The sequence below is a fragment of the Dermacentor silvarum genome, chromosome 3, assembly GCF_013339745.2.
Source record: "Dermacentor silvarum isolate Dsil-2018 chromosome 3, BIME_Dsil_1.4, whole genome shotgun sequence".
NCBI lineage: Eukaryota > Metazoa > Arthropoda > Arachnida > Ixodida > Ixodidae > Dermacentor > Dermacentor silvarum.
In genome coordinates this window covers 221,411,157-221,432,664 of record NC_051156.1, presented here as the reverse complement: position 1 = coordinate 221,432,664, position 21,508 = coordinate 221,411,157, and the positions used below count along the sequence as shown (strand labels likewise).

At 48.1% G+C, this 21,508-nt stretch overlaps 1 protein-coding gene across 2 annotated transcripts in view; it reads left to right on the top strand.

Annotated features, from left to right (window-relative positions):
* Nucleotides 1-10,500, top strand: part of LOC119446731 (uncharacterized) — a 141,344-nt gene extending 130,844 nt beyond the window's left edge. Inside the window, exons 9-14 of one of the 2 annotated variants that reach the window (XM_049664345.1) lie at nucleotides 2,119-2,247; nucleotides 3,031-3,324; nucleotides 4,535-4,597; nucleotides 5,606-5,689; nucleotides 6,502-6,585; nucleotides 7,129-10,500. In XM_049664345.1, coding sequence (XP_049520302.1) covers nucleotides 2,119-2,247; nucleotides 3,031-3,324; nucleotides 4,535-4,597; nucleotides 5,606-5,689; nucleotides 6,502-6,585; nucleotides 7,129-7,901 — 1,427 coding nt within the window. In that variant the 3' untranslated portion in view covers nucleotides 7,902-10,500. Of the gene's footprint in view, nucleotides 1-2,118; nucleotides 2,248-3,030; nucleotides 3,325-4,534; nucleotides 4,598-5,605; nucleotides 5,690-6,498; nucleotides 6,586-7,128 lie in introns of both variants that reach the window. The other variant, XM_037711255.2, reaches the window with a different exon arrangement.
* The last annotated feature ends 11,008 nt before the right edge of the window (nucleotides 10,501-21,508 follow it).

Here is a 21,508-nt window from a genome sequence, read left to right as displayed (position 1 = left end):
GATCGATGCTTGGTTTCGCGGCTCCCGCACTTTTATGTCGCACGTTGCGCTTGGCCAATTCTCAGATACTTCTTTTTCTTTCTTTCTTTTTCTGTCTTTTTCTTTCTTTTTTTACCAACCTCGCTACAACGAAACGGGCACTTTCGCACCGCCCCGAAAGAGTCCTGTTCAGTCAGTATTCAAATGACAAGAGCGACCACGAGTCAGGGAGAAAAAGAGCGGCCCCACTTTGAATTTAAATGACTACGACACTTGGCAGGCGTGCGGTACCTGGTTGCTGACAACGAAATGGAATTTTGAATTGACTGCAGCAGAACTACATTACACGGAGTAATGCTTCCTTTCTAAGTAGCCCTCACGTTAACCAGGAAGACGGCAGGCTGTCTAGCATAGCACATCGCGTGGAGCTTTGGACACCAAAGAAAGAAAGAAAGAAAGAAAGAAAGAAAGAAAGAAAGAAAGAAAGAAAGAAAGAAAAAAGAAAGAAAAAGAAAGAAAGAAAGAAAGAAAGAAAGAAAGAAAGAAAGAAAGAAAGAAAGAAAGAAAGAAAGAAAGAAAGAAAGAAAGAAAGAAAGAAAGGCATCCGAGGCTCTCAGAGGAAATGGTTAAATAAATATTGATTGAAGAATGTTTTCCTGACAGCAAAATATGTATTCTTCACTCTGTGAAATTCCTTCGTACCGGAACAAAGTTGCAGAGCGGAAACATTACTAGCCCTCGCAAACGTAAACCTGCTTTTTTTTTCGGTAGGTGCGCGTTATACGCTGTACATTGGAAAGGCATATCTTTGAGTTGAATTTCAATGCATTTTATTGTGCAAACATTTACACATTCAGGAAGCCCTGGAGCGAGAAGGAAGAGCCACAGCGGGATTCACACAAAGCTCGGCTGCTGGCGCATTTGTTTATGCTCACGACGAGGGTAATTTTCGTATCGCATGCTTTGCATAATGCTCAATATTTCGGGCACGCCATTTATCATGATAAATGATAGGCGCGCCAGTATGTACCTATCATTTATCACGTCGCAAATTTCTTTTTTGCTTTCGCACACGTCAGCAAGAATGTTTGTCCAGTCAACCACCAGAACAATGAACGAATGGCATGGCGTCTGCCTTCTGTGAGCAGCAAACACGTTGTTTGTTTCATACAATAAGTCTCGCTAGAAGGGGTAGCGGTGTGAAGTGGCAGAATTAGACGAAAATATATCCACTTCATTAATCTATTCAAGGAAGTGACTGATATGGTAGAAAAGCAAGATGGGTCTAAAAAAAAAGTTGCAACGAAGGAGTAACGAGATTGTACGAGTACACGAGGGAACGCGCTACGGTTTTGCAGACGCAGTATTGTGGTCAAGAAGAAACAGAAGCGGCATAGTGTTCATGCTGCTAAATGATGAAGGCTGTGCCAGCGAGGACGACACAGAGCTCGAATGACAAACGACCGCTAAAACGGCGCACACACACACGCACACAAATGATAAACATAGACACCGAGAGAGAAGAAAATATATACACATGATGTTTTACACAACTTGATGTCACAGGCGGAGTGCTTCTGCAGATGCTCCTCTTTTGAGGCTATTAAGCTATCTGGTCTCTACTTGTGTATGCCGAATGGCAACTTTTTCCACCCACCGCCGTAAATATTTGCTCCCATATGATTATTTTCATATTTATATGGGATCAGTTTATTTTGATCATCTAGTGTGAAGAAACACTTGCGTCTTTCTAAGCAGAAACTTTCCATTGCGTGCTTATGCGGCCGGTAAAGCTGAAAAAGAAAGGAAGGGGCTGTTTATTATTGAACAGACTGAAAAATACGGAACGTAAGTGGCTTGCGCTAAGCGAAGGAGATATTAGTATGCGCAACAATTAGCGCATCGGCAATATGGGTGCTCAGGCGCGCAGAGCCCGAGCTATTCTTCTACCGTTTTGTGCGCAGGACCGCATGAATTTGTTAACTGTCTATGGGTTACTTTAAAAATTCCTGCCACCACTTTTCTGAAAAACAGTGTGGGTGTTTAGTGGCACTGGAAACAAAACAACATCTGTTCGTGACGAATGCTTAAAGAAATGAAATCAAAACTGAGCATGACAGTGGCGATTTCGACACGCAGTCACTTCACTGGAGGGTGACACCTTTAATGTGAGCCGGGCGACACGCGACCACATGGGCTCTTACGTGTGCATCGCCTCCAATGGCGTCCCACCACCCGCCATGAAGAAGGTCATCCTGGAGGTCACATGTAAGCACCCCTTTTCGCTTTGCATCCAAAGCTTTGCTAGATGTTAGTGACGGTTAGGAGAAAATAGCTGGTTTCATCGCATGCTCGCCTCTGTAACGTACTCGAGCGAGTGCCTTGTGACTTCTTGATCTAAGGTTGGGGCGGATAACGCATTGAGCTCGACCACAAAGCGTATTCTTGTGCAAAGAGACTAAACACGGTGAAAAACAAAACCATTAATTAATCTTAATTATCAACAAACGTCTCGTCGAGACGTCAAGTCCTTTCATATTTAAGAACACCTCGAGATCACCCATGTCTGAAATGTGGATGAGCTGTTTGTGTGGGATAAGTTATCACCAGCTCTTGCATTACGCCATACCTGGGTCGCGATGTGCTTAGCGTACACTTTTACACGTGATGCAATGGTGTAGACAGGACTGAATACCTGGGGAATACCTTCCGACCGCTTCTAAGCTGTTTCATTTCTCACAGGTATATTAAAACTGCGGGAGGTGCTTCTAATTTCTCTCACAAAAACACATTTCTTTCATGAGCCATTTCTAGAATCTCATGTGTTCGTGAGCTGATATGCAACGCGTGCGCCAACTCTTTGCTTGAATCAATAGAGCTAACCGTATAGCTGGCAAACTAGAACAAGTCCTTGTGTCAGGTTTAGGTTCCAACGCTCATCTATAATACAAACGGCAAAAGCATGGTGAGAGCTAGAGTGCTAGAATGCTGTTGGAGGACATGGCACTCACACGAAACGCTCTGCGCTGCCGGAACGCTTTGATCTCGCAGTTCCGCCGCTTATCAAGATCCACAACTGGGCCGTGGGCGCGAGCAACGGCTCGAGCGCGGTGCTTGAGTGCCTGGTCGAGGCGTTCCCACGCGCCTTGAACGCGTGGCTGTTCGGCGATCAGGGCACGGCCGTGCAGCCCGGCGCGCGGCACACGCTGCGCGAGGAAGAGGCCGGCCCCTACGCCAGCCGCATGCAGCTCCGCATCGACCCCGTGTTGCCGCAGGATTTCGGCATGTACAAGTGCGACAGCCGCAATGCCCGGGGTCATGCTGCCGGCGTTCTCACCGTATTCCGTGAGTGTGCTGTAACTCTAGACAACCTCGGGCGCGATCATCTTTCCGCATCTCTCGCTATGCGTTCGGTAACTGTCTGCAATGTTTAAAGCTGAATATTAGCTTACAACATCCAAGGGAATACTAATTTTATCCGAGTTACGCAGAGGGGGAAGAGGCATTATCACAAGCGAAACAGTACAGCATTAATCACTGGGGTGTTAAATGAAGCATCCATGCGAGCAGTTCCTCTTACGCAGCTTGATAAGAAAAGAAGAAGACAAGTTGGCGAAGAAGAACAAAAAACACGCAACGCTCACGTGCAGAGTACGGCGTGGTTACAGTGCATGTTGCTCTTTCTTGTCACTTGATTGGGCGCTGGCCACCTTGTGGTGAAGAACTGCTGAAACATCAGATATTGTACTGTTGTGTCTCATTCGCGCGCGTGAGCTTTACACGCCTCTCTGGGTTTTATGAGCACGCAAAATTGGTAACTCAAAGCCCAGCAATGAGAAGAGCACCCGCACCATGAATTCGGACATCAACATGGCGGCACCAGTCTTTGTCTGTGACGAACGGGTTCACGGATTCTACACTGTGCCACATACAAAAAGCTGTCACACGCAGAAGCTCCTGAACGGCGCAACTCGATGCACAGTGCCATATGGCCAGTAAGCCAGGCGAAGGAAGAACCATCGTGTAGCCATGTCGGTCACTTACAGGACAGTGACCTCTGAGAAAGTTGAATGACCGTGCCTAGGTAGAAGCTTGCCCAAAATTAAAAGTACGGCTTTGGTTTTAAACACACAGCTTGTTGACAGTTCTAATAATCCACTAAAGCTACCGTGCAGGTGCTGCTGGAACACCGCCCACATCGCTTCTCGGCCCATAAAGCGGTGAAGGCACTTTTGTGCTTCTTGAGGACGACGGGCTTGTGTCAACGTCTGTGACTATTAGGCACTAACACACGTGTCAGCGAACTAACCGCTCATTTCCCTTCTTTCCTTCCCTCCTCTCTCTCCCTGTCATATTTGTGTTCCCTCTTCTCATTCCACCGGTGTAGGGTAGCCAACCGGACGTTATTCAGGTTAACCTCCCTGCCTTCTGCCTTTCTCTTGCTTCCTTCCTTCCTTCACTCAAGCTACGGCATTACAAACAGTAATTGTCAGCGTGAAAAAGTAGTTGGTGCAGGAAAAGCTAAGTAACATGTTCTTGTTTGCGTTTGTTTCAGAACTGGACCCATCTAAGATGCCACCAGCGACTGAGGAAACTAGTTATACGCTCTACGGACATGGTGAGCATAAGGCGTGCTCACCAAATTTCGGTTTCCAAGCTTTAGATTGTGTTTTTCTTTTTTCATTTTTGTTTAATGTACCTGCCCAGTGTCAGATGGCCTGATGGTGCAAACGATTTAGCTCTGGTCTCGGAATTCAGTGGGAAAGATACGATCTTCGTTAATGTGTCTCTCTCATGTGTTCACCCACGAGTGCGCTCACAGAAGCGGGCTTCCCCACACAAAGACTCTTCTTGTGAAGAAGCCAGCTGTGAGGAACACGAGGAGGGAACCTCGTAGCGTACGCATGCACGCGCCCGGCGGCAGGAGTTTCAGACGCGCGCCGCATACATTCTGAAAGAAAGATTTTTTTTGCACCCGCATGGAAACACTTACGCAACCGCGGCACTCGCAACAATGTCGACAGAACTAAGCGCTACAGGAGTAGACAAATAGCGCGTTCAAAGAAGCAGGGAACGCGCGGTGGGAAGTAAGAGAAATAGGCAGAAAGAGGTTGTACGCGATGATAGACACGATTAGTTCGCGTGGAAGAATAAGGTGGATGTTTTCAATATAGTAACTTGAAAGTGGCCAAGGGAGTCACCGTGTCTATTTTGGGGCTACCTGTCAGAGATCACGTTTCTTGGTATTCTATGAAGACGTCATGTAAGGCTGGAGGCTACTACGTATTTTTTTTATCTGTGTGTATGCGTGTGTGCATGCGTGCGTGTACGTTTTACTCGCTGCCACTTGAGCACTTCACACAGTCTTCTGGTGTTCGTCCTCGCAGTGTCATTAAAATCATATTTCTCCTAGTTGCCTCTAGTTCATGTACCAGTTCGCATACGCTAAGAAAAATAAGGCTGAAAGTGTTCATCGGCAGCCCTTCACGGCTGATAAGTTTTCACATTTCAGCGCGCACACATGCCCCCTCCCCCTCCATCCCCTTTCCCCCTCCACACACATACACATACGCGGTCGAAGTTCACTCGGCTTGACTGCTGAATTTTTCGCATTGCGTTTTCCTAGCACCACCTCCCCGAGTGGTCGAGGCCGAGTGCCCCGTGTGCCCGGACTGCCCGTCGACGCACGAGTGCTCCCCCAGCAGAAAAGGTGCGTTACATAGCGTGGCGCACTCCGAGACATCCACCGTTTGTAGGCAGCAAAAGACCGGCCTCCCAATCCGTTCATATACTTTTTTGGGTTGAAACAAGTGACAACACAAAACGACAACAGGACTGAGCACATATGCACTCGATGTGCAGAGTGAAAAGGGAGAGAAAGAGATAAACTGTAGCTTGTGCCACTTGCGTTTCAAGAGTGACAAACGTACAGTAAGCGAATAAGTTCCCGAAGTGAGCGCCATATTCATCGTGTGTTAACGTATCTGATAGAAATCAGCGACGTAAAGGCTGCACAATTTTGCAGCGCTCAGTAATGCAAGCATGCAAAGAAGAGAGGACGAATATGCGAGGCAACAATTAATTGTCTTGTTGCGGCTGCGAAGAGACGAGTCGCCATATTCATTAACGGAGTCGGGCCAACAGAGGAAACACACCGGCAGGCTCAATACGAACGTCGAACGCGTTAGGAGGAGGTGCTGCTACGCCAGCGTCCTTCTTGTCACAATTTAGGTGGTTCAATGTTGCACTGTCTCTCAAGCGCTGTCGCTTTCACAAACACCCTTGAAGAACATTGACGCACCGTTCATTGTCGTACTGGGAAAAACTTGCATCGAGTTTTGCATGTTTAGCTATACTGTCATCGAAGCCAGACATGTTTTAATCTGAAACGAGCAATGTGAAATTTATGTCAAATTAGTACGTTATAATAAAATTTTGCCGTTATATGTTTTTTTTCATCATACTCTCTTATTTGATTATGCTAACCTTTTTATTATACTGTATTGTCACGTTTTACAGCAGGAAAACCTGGCCTCTTCAATGTTGAAAGCATAGAAACAGTCTACAACAGGTCCCACTGGCTCCCGCTGAAACCTCGTGATACAGGTGAACAATTACATTTGTTGTTTTCTTGTTGACGTCAAATCAAAATTATGTGCTTCCTGAACTTTTACACGCTGCGCACTTACCCGCCATATTTTAATTCCGTTTTCTCTCGTTACCTAGACATGCGGGTCATTCCTCTTAGAAATAAACAATAGCCATCATGCTTCTTTCACTGGCTGTTTCACTGACAAGAAATCGTTTTGTTTTCATATATGTCTGTCTATTATGCGTATTTTCTACGCTATATATGTGGTGCACAATTTTGTTTGTTACTGCAGAAGCTACAATGATGTTAACTTGTTTCCAGTTGAGAATCTAAGAACATACATTGTTACTTGGCAACGGTAAATAAAGTAAATGGCGGGGCAAAATAGTTTACGAAAAGTTACTCTCTAGAAAGAAATTTCAAGTTCAAGTCAACTAATTCCTATTCGTATCACGTAATTTCTTTTCCGCGAGAAACGCTCTGTTCTTCCGACACCTCCTCTGAAATCTGCCCCGTTTTTCTCTATTTCTTTCCCGGTGGTGTTGCGACGCGCGTAGAATGCCGCGCGAAGCGCCGCTACCTGGTCAAGGTGGGCAAGCCCGTGCTGTTCCGACACAACAACGCCTCGTGGGGCGCCTGGATGCGCGACTCGTTCAAGCGCGCCTTCGACGCCAGCAAGTTCTGGGTGACGCTGGACGGCGACCGCACCACGCTGCTGGAGTACGTGGACGGCCACTTCACGCGCCGCTACTCGCTGCCGTACGCATTTCGCGGCAACGCGCAAGTGGTGTACAACAACTCGCTCTTCTACCACCACGAGAACACCGACAGCATCGTGCGCTTCGACCTGGGCAACAAGTCGACCGCGGCGCTGTCCCTGTCGCGCGACTTCTCCAGCAGTCGGCTGCTGTACGCGACGCAGCACAACGCCATGGACATCCTGGCCGACGAGAACGGCCTCTGGGTCATCTACGCAAGCAGCAGCACCAACAACACGCTCGTCGTCAAGTTCCACGAGCGCGCCATGCAGGCCGAGCGCGTGTGGAACCTCACGCTCGACCACCGCACCGTGGGCGAGATGTTCATCGTGTGCGGCGTGCTGTACGCGGTGAACAGCGTCAGCGAAGCGACCACGCGCATCGCGTTCGCCTTCGACCTCTACGAGGAAGAGGCGCTCGAGCTGGCGCTCAACTTCAGCAACCCGTTCCGCAACACCTCCATGGTGAGCTACAACCCGAGCGACGGCGCCATCTACACTTGGGACTTGGGGCACCAGCTGCTGTACCCGCTGCTCTTCGCAAACTCCACGTCGTCGCACGCTGCCAGTTGAGTGGTCGTGCCCGCCGCTGTCCTGCTGCTCGCCGTCGCCGCTGCCGCCGTCACTCGCCTCTGACCGTGGCTTTCCCGGCCGCTGCGCCGCGCGGACGCTCTGCTCGCTTCGTTTTCACCGTGTGGTCAGGGCCGTCAGCAAGCCGGTCTGCGTTGGGGCCACGAACGTCGCGTCAACTGGTGTGTTGCTCCAATGCGCGACGCTGTGTTCTTCATGCAATGCACTCACTGCTCAGTGTCACTTTGTGTTCTCGAGCACTGAAGCTAGTTCGTGTTCGCCCCGTATTCACTACAGCAGTCGCTGTGATGAAGACTCCGTGTTCGCGGCTACGATGATCGTGTTAGAAAAGGCATCGTTCGCATCTGCGTCGTTGAAAAATTGCGCTGTGCTTTGCAATTCATGCAGTCTTTTGTTCAGTGCGACGTGTTGTGCTGACTGACGAAACAATCATTTCGTGATGAATGCGTGCGGCTGTTCAAGGCCGGCCCAATACTGACGTCAGCGGGCGCTCTTGTTGCATCCATGATTGAAGCGTTTGTGAGTTTCCTGTGGTGTTTGTGACGAAAAGGAAGCAATAATCTTGTTTCCGAAGTTCTACAGAACGTTATGGTGAAATCGAGTCGATTAACTTTTATTCTCATGTTGCAACACAGCAGTGCACAGTGTTTACGACAACCAGTGGTCCGCGGCGCTTCGGCGCTACTTCTGCGATGTGATGTCATAAATGCTACTTCGTTTGATACCATGCTAAACTTGGCCGAATCGTTTCAAAGAAACTCGCTGCAAACGCTTGGTTTGATTTCGATGATGAAACGGACCGACTACGACGACGTAGTAAATTCAAGTTTCTGTATATAAGCTGTGTAGAAGACCACAAGCTGTTTGAATACGCACAGGCCCGTGAACAACAATAATTAACCACAGTTTATTTTTTATTCCCTCTTCCCCTGTGTAAATGGCGCATGCACACAGTTCCTATAATTTATAAGGAAAATAAGTATTTTGCCAGCACTCGTTGCCCTGCTCAGGGGCGCTCGGTATTTTGGTTAGACAAGTTCGAGTTTCGCAACTTCACCGCCTATCATCCCCGAGAACACAGAACATGGTGTTTTATGCTGCCTACCTCAAACGTTTGATAAAATATAAACGACAATACGAGAAAAATTCTGGAAGAAGGAATGTAGCGTACGGTCTTCGGACAATCGAGGGTCTGTCATCTAAAGCGCTAGAAGCGATTTCCAACTAGATTGCTTTTATAAGCTCGCACCAAAGGTGTGTTTCCCACTGGAGATACTTGAGAACTGCTGGAAACGACGTGAAGGCGCAACACGATGTTTTGACAAGGCACAAGTAGTTTCTGTCCGGTCGCGTGTCAGTGCTCGTTTCTTCGCGTTCCTCACAACAGTACCTCCCTCACACACCACCCTCTACTTCCTTTCTTTCGTTCTTTTTTTTTTCTATATGCGCGGCAGCTATAGGTCGAGTGGTTCTTCAGAGACCCAAAAAAATAAGGGAACACAGAAGATAAGCGAAAGCCATTGAAAACGGCCGCTATCGAACGGCCGCATTTGGTTCTTCCTGGTGAATGCTTCTCCTACCCGTGCGCACCGGTCGGCGTTTTTGTGTTCGCGACCTGAGTTCGCCGCCGCGTCCGCCGCTCAGACGGGAGCGCAGAACATTACACGAAAAGCAGGGCAAATAAGTCGGACCGTAAGCACGGAAACGCCTCGCAGTAACGTCGTAGATCTACCAAAGCGCACACATCACGGCCTCAACCGATTTTTTTGTTTCTTTTCTCTTCTTTTATACTTTTTTATTTTCCGTTTCTAAATTGAAGGACGTGCTCGGAATCCTTTTCTTCCTTTCTCCGTGCGCGGCACACAACAGGTTTCTGAAGCGCGCGTGCGTCTCCACCTGGCGAGGAAGCCGGTTATCGACCGCGCCCCGCGGGGTCGCAGACGCGATTGAAAGCCGAGCACAAGACGACGCCACGCAGCGCTCGTCTCACTCTCAAGTGCCGCGACCTCGGGGAGCGATGTAAGGGGAGGAATAACGCGATTCAACTGCGAAATCCGGCGCGAGGACGCGATCTGCGAGCGGCTGTGCGCGATTCCCTTCTCTCACACGCCGCCGACGAAAAAGAAAATTGAATAAGCGAAGAGAGAGCAAAGATCATAACAGAGCGAAACGCCACAACTCGGGAGAAACCAAAACGAGATCAGAGGCTGCGCTGAGTGTGCCGAAAAAGCAGTTCTAAGCGCTTCTTGCGTGCCTCGACAGCTTGAAAATTGTTGCCTCGTTGTGCATTCTTTTGTTCATTATTTTGCGCGTTCCTAAGCTGCTTCAGCTGGCACCCTTTCTTAAAGCGTCTTCCAGAGATGTCTCTGCACCCAACGAACGCTAGAAAGCTGTCGTCGCGTGAATCTGCTTCTGGCTGCGCTGAGCTTGTTTGGCTCTCCTCCTCCCCTGTGTATGCGCGAGAAAGTGAGTAAAAAAAAAATAGGAGGGTAATCATGCACTCGCCTACTTGGAATGTTCAAACAAGCGAGCGACAGCACGCGTTTTGTACACTGCACAATAAAACGAGTGCTGTGTTGTTCTTCGTGTTCGTGGTCACCGTTAGTGTCACTCTCTCGGTATGCGAGAGATGTGCAGGACAATTATCCGCCAGGCTGCTCAATCATCTCGCATTTTAGATGGTGACCCTGAACTCTTTGCGCTGCTTTCTTCTGCCCAGAGCCACAGGCTCGTACGTGCGGCTGTGGCTTATTGGCTATAGTGTTCTATTGCTAAGTGCAAGGACTCGTCTGTCATGGTTGACATGCTGCCACGGATAGCCTGTCATTCTCTCTTCGCCCCTCGGTCTATAGTTGCTCTATATTGCAACGTGATGTTACGAAGCTACGACAAATAGTCTAGCCGACAGCTGAACCCGTGAAAGATGAGCAAGCTGATAGCCGGCGTTCTTGCTCGTCTTTTCGTTTCTTGTGTCCGTGTTTGCATGCCTGCCTTACAGTAACATGAAGTCTTTCATAGCACCTGCGTTGCATTCGGACGTTAAGCTCCATCAGAGAGTGGAGCGTTGGAAAAACGCTGGAGTCTCATAGACTGCACATGGAAAAGCCCATGCGCAGAAGCGATTATGCCAACAGTTTGACTTCGAGGGATAGACAATGCTTCACCCCCCCCCCCCCCCCCTTTACGGAAGAAGGGTCTTCCGCAAGCAGCAGCAGCAGCAGCAGCACCAACACCACCCATGGACTTGTCCACCATGGACTCCTCAAATTGCGAGGCGGCTTGGATACCACCGGCTACATATTAATCATCCCCAACGTCTTGCCTTATCTGCTGGATTTAGGCATCTCATACGAACAAAAAGTCCCGAGAAGAGCTGTGAGGCACAAAGAAAAAAAAATGCCGACAACCGTAAGGGCGCGATACTTTTGTTTTCACATTCTATGCGCGCTCCTGTGTCCAGAAAACTGTAACTTTTCACCTTATCTTTTCTAGCGATTTCCCGCTTCCTGCAAAGATAATACACATGAAATTTGACGACCATAGTCTCCGTTCAGAATCTCCATCGAAACCGATAAATTCGGAGTGCTCTTAACATTCACCCTCGAGATGCCGACACTTCTATATGGTCAGGCGACGCCAAGACACCGGAGACCCCTGCGTGCAGGCTGCACATAGGGGAAAATAAATCACTCGGGAACAGTCCGGGCTGCATGCACGGACCAATCGAATCCCAGAGAGAGACGAGCCGGTACGAGACAACCTGCGCGCCGCTAGGAGACGGCAGGGGAGTGAAAGACGAGACTATGATGGCGTCTATTAGCGCGGATGTGCAACCAGCGAGGACGCTGAACCCGTCTCCTCGTGCAAGAGATGACGACGACGGCCATTCCACGACTGGGCGCTCAGAGACGGTTACCGCGAGCACAAAGCGCCCGGGAAAGGCTAATCGAAATATATCCAGATCGTTTGTTACAAGGGTGAGCAGGAGAAGTGTGGGGATGCCCGAGGAAGGAGGCATTCGTCAGAAAAACTGCGCAACCGTGGTCAGAGTCCTTTCTTCCGCGCTTGGCGAGGGACGTCAGTCGATGTTGCAGACTCTCTTTTATCCACCTCGCTTCGGTCTCGCCAACCGAGCGGTCGCAGTCGTATGCTCCGCCGCTCAGCCGCAATTGTGCGCCTTCGTTGCGTGTGCCTCACGTGCAATTTCTTTTTTTTTTTTTGCTGTAACTGCGCGTAGCTCTCTTCGGACAGAATAAAGTGCAAACATTGCATAGTGTATCAGAACACGCGCTCTGTTTGTTGCACGTTACATGGTGTACTTAAATTGCGCGAATCACGTTTCGACGGGAACGATCGTACCTAATGCGCGTTCGGTAACCTAGTGCAGATCGATAGGCCGTACGTGAAGGAGACGCGGTTCTGATTTTGAATCCATCCGTTCGCCTTTTACTCTGGCGCCATAACACGTGTGTCGATGTGCTAGCTCTCTCTTTTTCTTTTTTTTTTCTCATTTATCAGAGTTTTCGTATGCGCACCAGGTTTGCTTTCGCATGGATGAAGGCAGGCATACAAAGCTGCAGAAGATACGATAAGCGAGCAGTTAGGCGAGAAGGAGGGCTAGCTGAGGGACACCATAGGAAGGTTTGAAGGGGGCACGCTGCTTCCAGCGGCTTCATTTCCCGTACAGATGTCAACAGAAACACGATGCGAAGCAACCTTCAATGCGCGTAATTACTGGTAAGTGTCCCAAATGAGGTGCAAAAATAATAAAACATATGCACAAAGATTAGTAAAGTCACGTTCGGAGACACCTTAAGACCACAAGCTGGAGAAATAAAGCCAAAATTACAAGGGACACACCACATAAGCTCCTCTGCACAAACTTAGATTACTTTCACGAAACGTCACAGTTGAATTCTTCTGCGAATAGACGTCAAAGTAAAATTTATCTTTATTTCATTTCTTCTGCATGTATATACAGAAACGGGAACAAATGGTAAAACAAAGTGAGAATATCTAGCTAACTTCAAAACAAGAAGAAAAAATGTTGCGTCGTGCCCGAAACATGTATCAAAGCAGCGCTCCAGTAGTCTGTCAATCTCCATCAATGTAAAGAATAAAAATTAAATTATGAGGTTTTACGTGCCAAAACTACGATATGATTATGAGGCACACCGTAGTGGAGGACTCCGAGGTAAATGACCACCTGGGTTTCTATAACGTGCACCCAATGCACGGTACACGGGTGTTTGCATTTCGCCCCCATCGAAATTCGGCTGCCGCGGCCGGAATTAGGTCCCGCAACCTCGAACTGAGCAGTGCAACACCAAAGCCACTACGCCACCACGGCGGTTGTCGTCAACGTTATTTTCTCATTCTCTGAACCTAATGAGGCAGTCTAGATGGCTAATGATTACTGGGTTATTTGATTCGATGAGTTAAACTTTAGAAACGCAAATGAGTGTTGATGTCACAACACCTCTTCTCCTGAGAGCCTACTGGTGATAGTCACGGTTGTCACGCTATGACCAGCTCCTGACAAGATCAGTTTTTTTTTTTTTTTTACCTAATGAAGTAGTACATTGTGGACAAGGAATCGGTGAGGCAATCATACACTAAAAACTAAACTATTGCAACAAAATGTGGATATTACATATGAGATGTTCACCATCCTGAGGATTAAGCAATGCGTAACGATGGTTGCACATGACCGCCATGCCATTAAACAATCTAGACAATCACAGACGAACAGGAAATGCCTACAGCCTGACGATCTAAAAGTCATACTGTGGCTGACCGTTTTTTTTTTTTTTCCTATCACCGGCAAACATAAGCAGCTTCCTGGCAGCGGCATGCCACAATAAGTTCGCCCAAGCTCATGAACGTGCCCAGCTGTACGCCACGAAGTAAAATAAAGCCCCTCAAGGCCACGACCTTCAGTGACTTCAATGCTAAGATAATGCGGAAAACTCCTCGCTCGCAGACAGAGGCGTGAACAAAATCAACCATAGAAATAGCTGAAAGTTCTTGTTTTTCCGATAACGTTATAATTAAAGCAGTTGCTCGGCGTGCAGCACGTTCTTCAACGCGTACAACTAACGTCATGGCTCTTTGGTGGCACATAATCCGCCCCGGTAACAGCGCATCTTCCCTGCACACAGCGGGGCCAAAGCCGAAGAAAATGGCTGTGCAGATAATTTCTGCATTTACGTTTGTATGTGCATGTACGCACGTCTTCCTGGAATTCAATCAGATCTGATGGACATTTCAGCAGAATCCGGCAACAAACACAAAATTTGCCCAAATATAGTGTTATGATAGTGCTCAAAGCACTATCATAACACTATAGGTTGTGTACCGTTCTCTACACTCTAAAAATTAAACGTTATCCCGCAATGACTTCGCTAGCTTAGACCATATGCTCTGGCGTTGCCTCTCGTTACGAGGCACGGAACAAATCAATGAGGACAAGTGGCTCTGCGCAATCAAGGGCCCCGATGCCGGGGCGCAACTATGGGCTGTCCAGAGGCGCCCACGATGCGGCGGTCGGGCATGGCCTGACTGTCCCAACGTGGGAGCGGCCCGCTGCGCCCTGAGTCGCGTACCTCAGGACTTTCATTAAAATTTTACATCCATCCATCCATATCCCTATTTGAGGCGTATCTTGTCGCCACACAGTAATCGTCATCCGTCTTGCTTGCGTTTCCTGTCTTGAAAACCCTGCGCTCGCTACTTTCCTGTCAAGAACGTCATTTCACGCTCCTATCACGCGCATGCCGTTTGTGACGTAGAAGTACCTGGCAAGCAGCGTTAATGAAAGGAAAGGCGCGCAGTATAGCCTATAGATAATGATTATCGTTTGGAGACAAAATAAGCCCCAAATGTTGCATTCTTCCCCCTTTGACTGTAAGCGTAAGTGTCTCGTATTCATTTAGCTATTCTATTACGTCGAGATTCTTTCTACCATAAAATATTCACAATTGTTCACTTCCTTTGCAGGAGTGTATCGCACATTCTCAAGTGCTTCGAATGGAAAAGGAACATACCAAATGATGTTCAGAAGTGCTTCGATAGAACGTGCTTAAATGGAGAGACGCCGCGTGAGGGACACAGAGACTGCTGCATGGATGGACGACACTTCGGAAATCACTTCTTCGGGTAGCCGGGGAGCTTTCCTGCACAGCAGATGCGTCGTCGTCATATATGCTCACATCGTATGCGATGGTATACGGAGAACTTCGGCATTTGAACTGTTACAGAGCGTCACCTGCCATGTTTGACCACGCTGCACATACGCTGGCCAGGCAAGAAGAAAGCTCAGCTGGGCGGGACACCGCCGAGCTCGATTCAAGGCCCACCTTTGCAGAGAGCGTGCGGAGCATTCCTGCAAAGTATTTTATCAGACATCATCGCCAGCGCGCGCGTAACACGTCAAAGCAACAGGTAAACACGCGTAGCGAGCATGCAAAGATAACGAACACCATTCCTTTGTAGTCGGCGCGCTCTCACGCCCGGACGGTTATTCTTCGCCGCTCCTCAACACACGCTCGTGGCTGCTTTGGGAGAATAAAAACGCGAACTGCCAGCGGCGCTCGCGGTTGAAGCGGACTTCACCGGCGCAGCGTCCAGATAAACACATCCTTTTTCCTTTTTTTTTCTTTTTTTTTTTTTTTTTTGCACGTCGTGCGACGACGTGGACATAAGAAACTTCGGGGTGAGGTGGGAATCGCGCGCCGCGACGTGCGCCTGCATGAAAGATAAACGCTCCGGGCGGCGGGCGGCAAACGATGACAGCGCGCGGCTGTGGTGGTTTGCGCGGGACGATGGATCGCTGCGGTCCCTTTTGTGCTGGCCGTCTTCTTTTTGCTGACCGCTTGACCGACACGCCGGACGGCGCACGGGAACGCTGCAGACGGTGCGGATCGCAAGGTAGACGCCGTTCTTGTCGCGAGGCTGTCGTGGAACCACATGTGACGCATCAGCACAAGCTGACTGTTTTCGTCATGCATTTTGCAGGTGCAGTTGGATGGCTTAGAAAAAAAAAAAAAGACCGACTAGAGCTCCTTCTCTTTCGGCATCGCCGAAATGATGTTTCCAACTGTCGTAATACATTTAGATTGAAGACGACGTTAGTGGACCTCGTCTTGAAACTTTTTGGGTTGGCGAAATGTCGGCATTAGGGATGACGCTGACAAACGCTGATCAAAGCAAATTTATGTGAGCATCATGGAAATGGACGGCAGGAAACATTTCCGCAATGCGAGCCTCAAAGCACCTCGAGGGCCACCCGGACATTTTTCTTGCATGAAGATTGGTCGACAGCTGGCAGCCATTCCTGACGCTTATTATGTCGGTAATTGGCCTGTCATTAGTGGGTGGCTTTACAGGCTTGGTCCAGTGAGGAACGGTCATCTTGAGTAATACGAAAATTCCGGTAGCGCCCGACATTCTAAAAGACGCGCATGCCATTGGCGCATGCATGTAGCCAACACGCTGGACGCTATCGCCTAATGTCAGTCAAAAGTGTAGAACGACATGTCGCAAAGTGAAATAGAGCACCTTGCACGAACAGTTGCACATTTGACACATATTACATTCCCCAAAAATCTGGCACGGGCGCCACCTGCATGTACTCGCCTCTCTGCTAGATCCGTGTTACAGCCATGCCTAATCTATCAGGCTGAAATCCACATGCCATTTGATTGGCCCATGGTCGTCAAGATCATTACAGGCGGTACCGGTGACAAAACTATTATCGCGGCCGTAATGCGATGATTATGTTTTTCTTTGTCGGCGTTTTCTTATTTATGTTTTTTTTTTTTTACTCTTAAGTAAATAAAATTTGTCGGGGAAAAAAAAAACGTCCACCGAAGAGCCCGGTTATCCAACAAACGTTAGAAATAAGTCATAGCAACTAATAAATACTGAAAAACAAAACAAAAAAAAAGCTCAGAGAGAAAGCACGGAAGGAATAAAACATTACGTAAGCCAAGCGTAGTCTGTTTAAAAGCGGGTACAATACTCTATGCATGACCAGAGCACAGGATATAGTTGCTGCACATGAACGAACAATTTTATGCTCGTGGAAGATTACCACCAAATCCATACAGTCAATATACACGCAAGGAGATGCTTTTGTGGGTAACCGCGTGCACTTCGCGCGCCAGCTCCCGGGGAGAAGGAGATAAAAGCGCGGTTATATAGCTTAGCGCAAGTTTGAAACAGCTCTCCGCCACTATGTTTGGATGTGCTGGTACACGATATCGTAAACATATTTTCCATTCGTGCAGTGATCCGGCAGCCCTTATCATCCCCGTACAGGACGAAATTCCGTCCCGTTTATGACTGACAATGACGTTAACCATTTAAAACCATCATTAAAAAACATGACAGAGGAATGATGTGGATGGATGAGGTTTAACATAAGCTCTGTGACATGTTTGGTAAACGCAGACTCAAGCTACGGAATAAAACCAATTGAATGTGCTCGTCTTGAGTCTGGTGTTATAGTTCAGCGGAAATCCGCTAGGTGGAGAGAAGTAATTAAAGGGAAACTGAGACATCCACCCAAATGTAGCAATTGCTACAATGGAAATCCAACCGGGTTCCTCGAAAGAAAGCCTCGCAGTTGAAGAAAAATTCGTCCTGGTCCGGGACTCGAACCCGGGACCACCGCCTTTCCGGGGCAGCCGCTCTACCATCTGAGCTAACCAGGCGGCTAGCAGATGGCAGGGCGAAGTCGAATTTGTCGACAACTCGAAGCAAAGGCAAGTGTTTGATGTTATAGTTCAGCGGAAATCCGCTAGGTGGAGATAAGTAATTAAAGGAAAGCTGAGACATCCACCCAAATGTAGCAATTGCTACAATGGAAACCCAATCGGTTTCCTCGAAAGAAAGCCTCGCAGTTGAAGAAAAATTCGTCCTGGTCCGGGACTCGAACCCGGGACCACCGCCTTTCCGGGGCAGCCGCTCTACCATCTGAGCTAACCAGGCGGCTAGCAGATGGCAGAGCGAAGTCGAATTTGTCGACAACTCGAAGCAAAGGCAAGTGTTTGATGTTATAGTTCAGCGGAAATCCGCTAGGTGGAGATAAGTAATTAAAGGGAAACTGAGACATCCACCCAAATGTAGCAATTGCTACAATGGAAACCCAACCGGGTTCCTCGAAAGAAAGCTTCGCAGTTGAAGAAAAATTCGTCCTGGTCCGGGACTCGAACCCGGGACCACCACCTAACCACTAGCCGCCTGGTTAGCTCAGATAGTAGAGCGGCTGCCCCGGAAAGGCGGTGGTCCCGGGTTCGAGTCCCGGACCAGGACGAATTTTTCTTCAACTGCGAGGCTTTCTTTCGAGGAACCCGGTTGGGTTTCCATTGTAGCAATTGCTACATTTGGGTGGATGTCTCAGTTTCCCTGTAATCGTCTTGAGTCTTGATTAAGCTTTACGCGCCTCATTAGCCACGGTATCTGCGTCAATTGCCTGATTTTACTCGGAGGAAGTGAAACTGCCGGGTTCTTATATCAAATTTACGAAGTTCTATACGCAAGCGAATTAGATAATTGTAGCAACACTCCTTAAGCACAAAAACGATATTGAACCATTGATGTATCTTCGAAAAAGGTTAGAGCCCTAAGTGTGAATTGCAACAAAATTAAACGCAGTAAACTACCACGATGATGTAATCTGTTTTGAGAAAATGTTCAATGACAGCTATAGGAACGTAAGGCCAATTCGTTCGAGCGCTCTGTATGTTATTAAAATATATTTCTGCAGAAGAAGGCGCGAACAGCACGATCGATCCATCAGTCCACTCGATTGAGAAATCCAGGTAATATACATGAATACCGAGTAATGGCACTGTCATCATTTTGAAACATTTCACCACGACTCCTATTTCGGCGAACAGTGGCCACACCGTAGTGTGTAATACTTGGCCTTTCGTTATAGTTATACGGGCTCTTATGGAGGGTGATAAAGCGTCAAAGGAGTGCCTGCTCCATTGACTGTACCTTTGTATGTAATGCTCTCCACTCTACATGATCTCGCGCTTAAGGCAAGCAGAAAATCGCAAGCTGCCTCAATATTTTGCACTCGAATAGCTGTCATTAGCAGACACACGGCGATTTCGTCGTTTAGTTCTGCTTTTCTTTTTCCGTTAGCTTCCATCTTTTACGGCCGGCTAATTCCGAGCACAACACTCCGAAAAGCATTTTCAACGGGACGATTTCTCGAACGTACTCGCCATTTCAGAGGAATATAAATGGCCAGGTGGAGTTTCCGAGCGATTTGCATAGCTATATGCTCCTCTCGTCGGTTGCAGTCATACGCGAAAGGAACATACACGAGCGAGGGAAATGAAGCGTGTATCCCGGAATTACGAGCAAAGACGGATCGCGGTTGGGCCCCGCGTCCTGGTCTCTACACTCGTCCGTGCTTCTGCCATGACGGATTGTTTCTGCGCGCCGCGTCGGCGAAAGAATCGCTCGGCTCCCGACAGTCGGAATGAACGGCGCCGGAGAAATGGTGTCCCGCGTGCGGCTGTCGTCTTTAAGAGATGAACCGCTTACCCGACGGGCTATGCAGAATCTCTTCCACATATCTGTCACGGTGGTGACTGACGTCGGCTCCGCTTCATTTATTTATTTTTTTCTGTTTGGCGAACCAGTTTGCTATACATGTAGCATCATTCTCTGTTCACGTGCTCGCCAGAGCAGATATGACAGAATGAATGCGCCGAACAATCTTCCTTCCACTCCCGCATAAAAGAAGAGACCATCGCTCACGCAGAGAGAGTGTGAACGCAAAACAAGCAGGCGAGACAGGATATAACGTCGTAGGTGGATCGGGAAAATAGTACGCTATCTGCAAAACTCCGCCTTGTAGTTGCATTATTCTTACTCGGATTTTCTGGCGTACACTACGTAAAGACGACAGAGATTGTTTGTCAATTCTCTCATTCGTTTTTTTTTATTATTATTAAATGCTCATCTTACAGTTGCACCACTGAACTTTATCACCCAGACAATCCCTCCTATGCCAGCCTGATTCGGCTTACTTGGCACAATTTAAGTCAACCACGATTCTTTTTCTATTTGCCCTCTTTCCAACCCCTATATCAACCCTCCCAGTGCACGATAGCAAACCGGAAATTCGCCTCTGGTTGACCTCCCTGCCTTTCCCCTCTCTCTCCCGACCACGATTCGTAGGTGAAGTCAAAGCTGCATGTCCCCATTTTCTACCATTGTTGTTGTATAGCATGGTAGCTGATTTAAAAAAAATAAATTATGGGGTTTTACGTGCCAAAACCCCGATCTGATTATGAGGTACGCCGTAGTGGAGGACTCCGGAAATTTAGACCACCTGGGGTTCTTTAACGTGCACCTAAATCTAAGTACACGGGTGTTTTCGCATTTCGCCCACATCGAAATGCGGCCGCCGTGGCCGGGATTCGATCCTGCGACCTCGTGCTCAGCAGCCCAACACCATAGCCACTGAGCAACCACGGCGGGTCGCTCCTTTTGACACCATCGGTTTATTTTTTCAAACCGATCAATCAATTGAGGAATCTGTGAATCACAGTCCCACTTGTTACGTGCTCGTCAACATATACGTTGCAGACTGTATGTACCCTTCATTAGTTTAATTTCATTTTTATTTACCTTCATCCCTTCACTGGGAGAGTATGCGCAATTATCGAATATGTTATGCCCTGGTACATAATAATGGGAGCTCTGACAGTAAATGATAACGCGAAGTCCAAACGTGCTCACCGCAACAAGTCTGCCCCTGCTTCCGCCCCCCTGCCGGCTTATCATCACCAGATTAAATCCGGATAGATACAACAGGTAACTGTACGTACATATCTATTTTTTTTAACCAGGCTTTGTGAAGATGCCAGCCGCTTATGATCGCTCCAATAACGCTTTTTCTTTTAAACCGGTTTCTCTTGTCCTCGATACACCAATGCGCATGTTTACACTGCCATCGTTAGCGCCATTCCATATTACATAAAGTGGTGTTGGGCTGCTGAGCACGAGGTCGCGGGATCGAATCCCGGCCACGGCGGCCGCATTTCGATGGGGGCAAAATGCGAAAACACCCGTGTACTTAGATTTAGGTGCACGTTAAAGAACCCCAGGTGGTCCAAATTTCCGGAGTCCCCCACTACGGCGTGCCTCATAATCAGAACTGGTTTTGGCACGTAAAACCCCATAATTTTTTTTATATTACATAAAGCGTTGCACAGTTGCCACAAAACGTTCGCGTTTTGTGCGCTGATCGTTAAAGCTCACGCCTTCTGCGGCGCTCTTTCCATCGTCACTGCGAGATCATCAGCATTTTAATCATACCAGGCATCCAAGCTGAACATCTGACCGCGCTTAACATTGAAATTGCAACCACTCTCATTGCGGTATCGATCCGAAATTAGGGGCACCCTTTTCCTCAAAATCGCAATTTCTCAAGATCGTTCTCTGAGTTACGGCCTCGGAACCATAGTAGGGGTGCTTAGGATCGCCGGGTGCTTAATTTCGCGTTAATAACGGTAATACATTACACACAGATACAGCGAAATGGCAAGCCATCCTTAGCT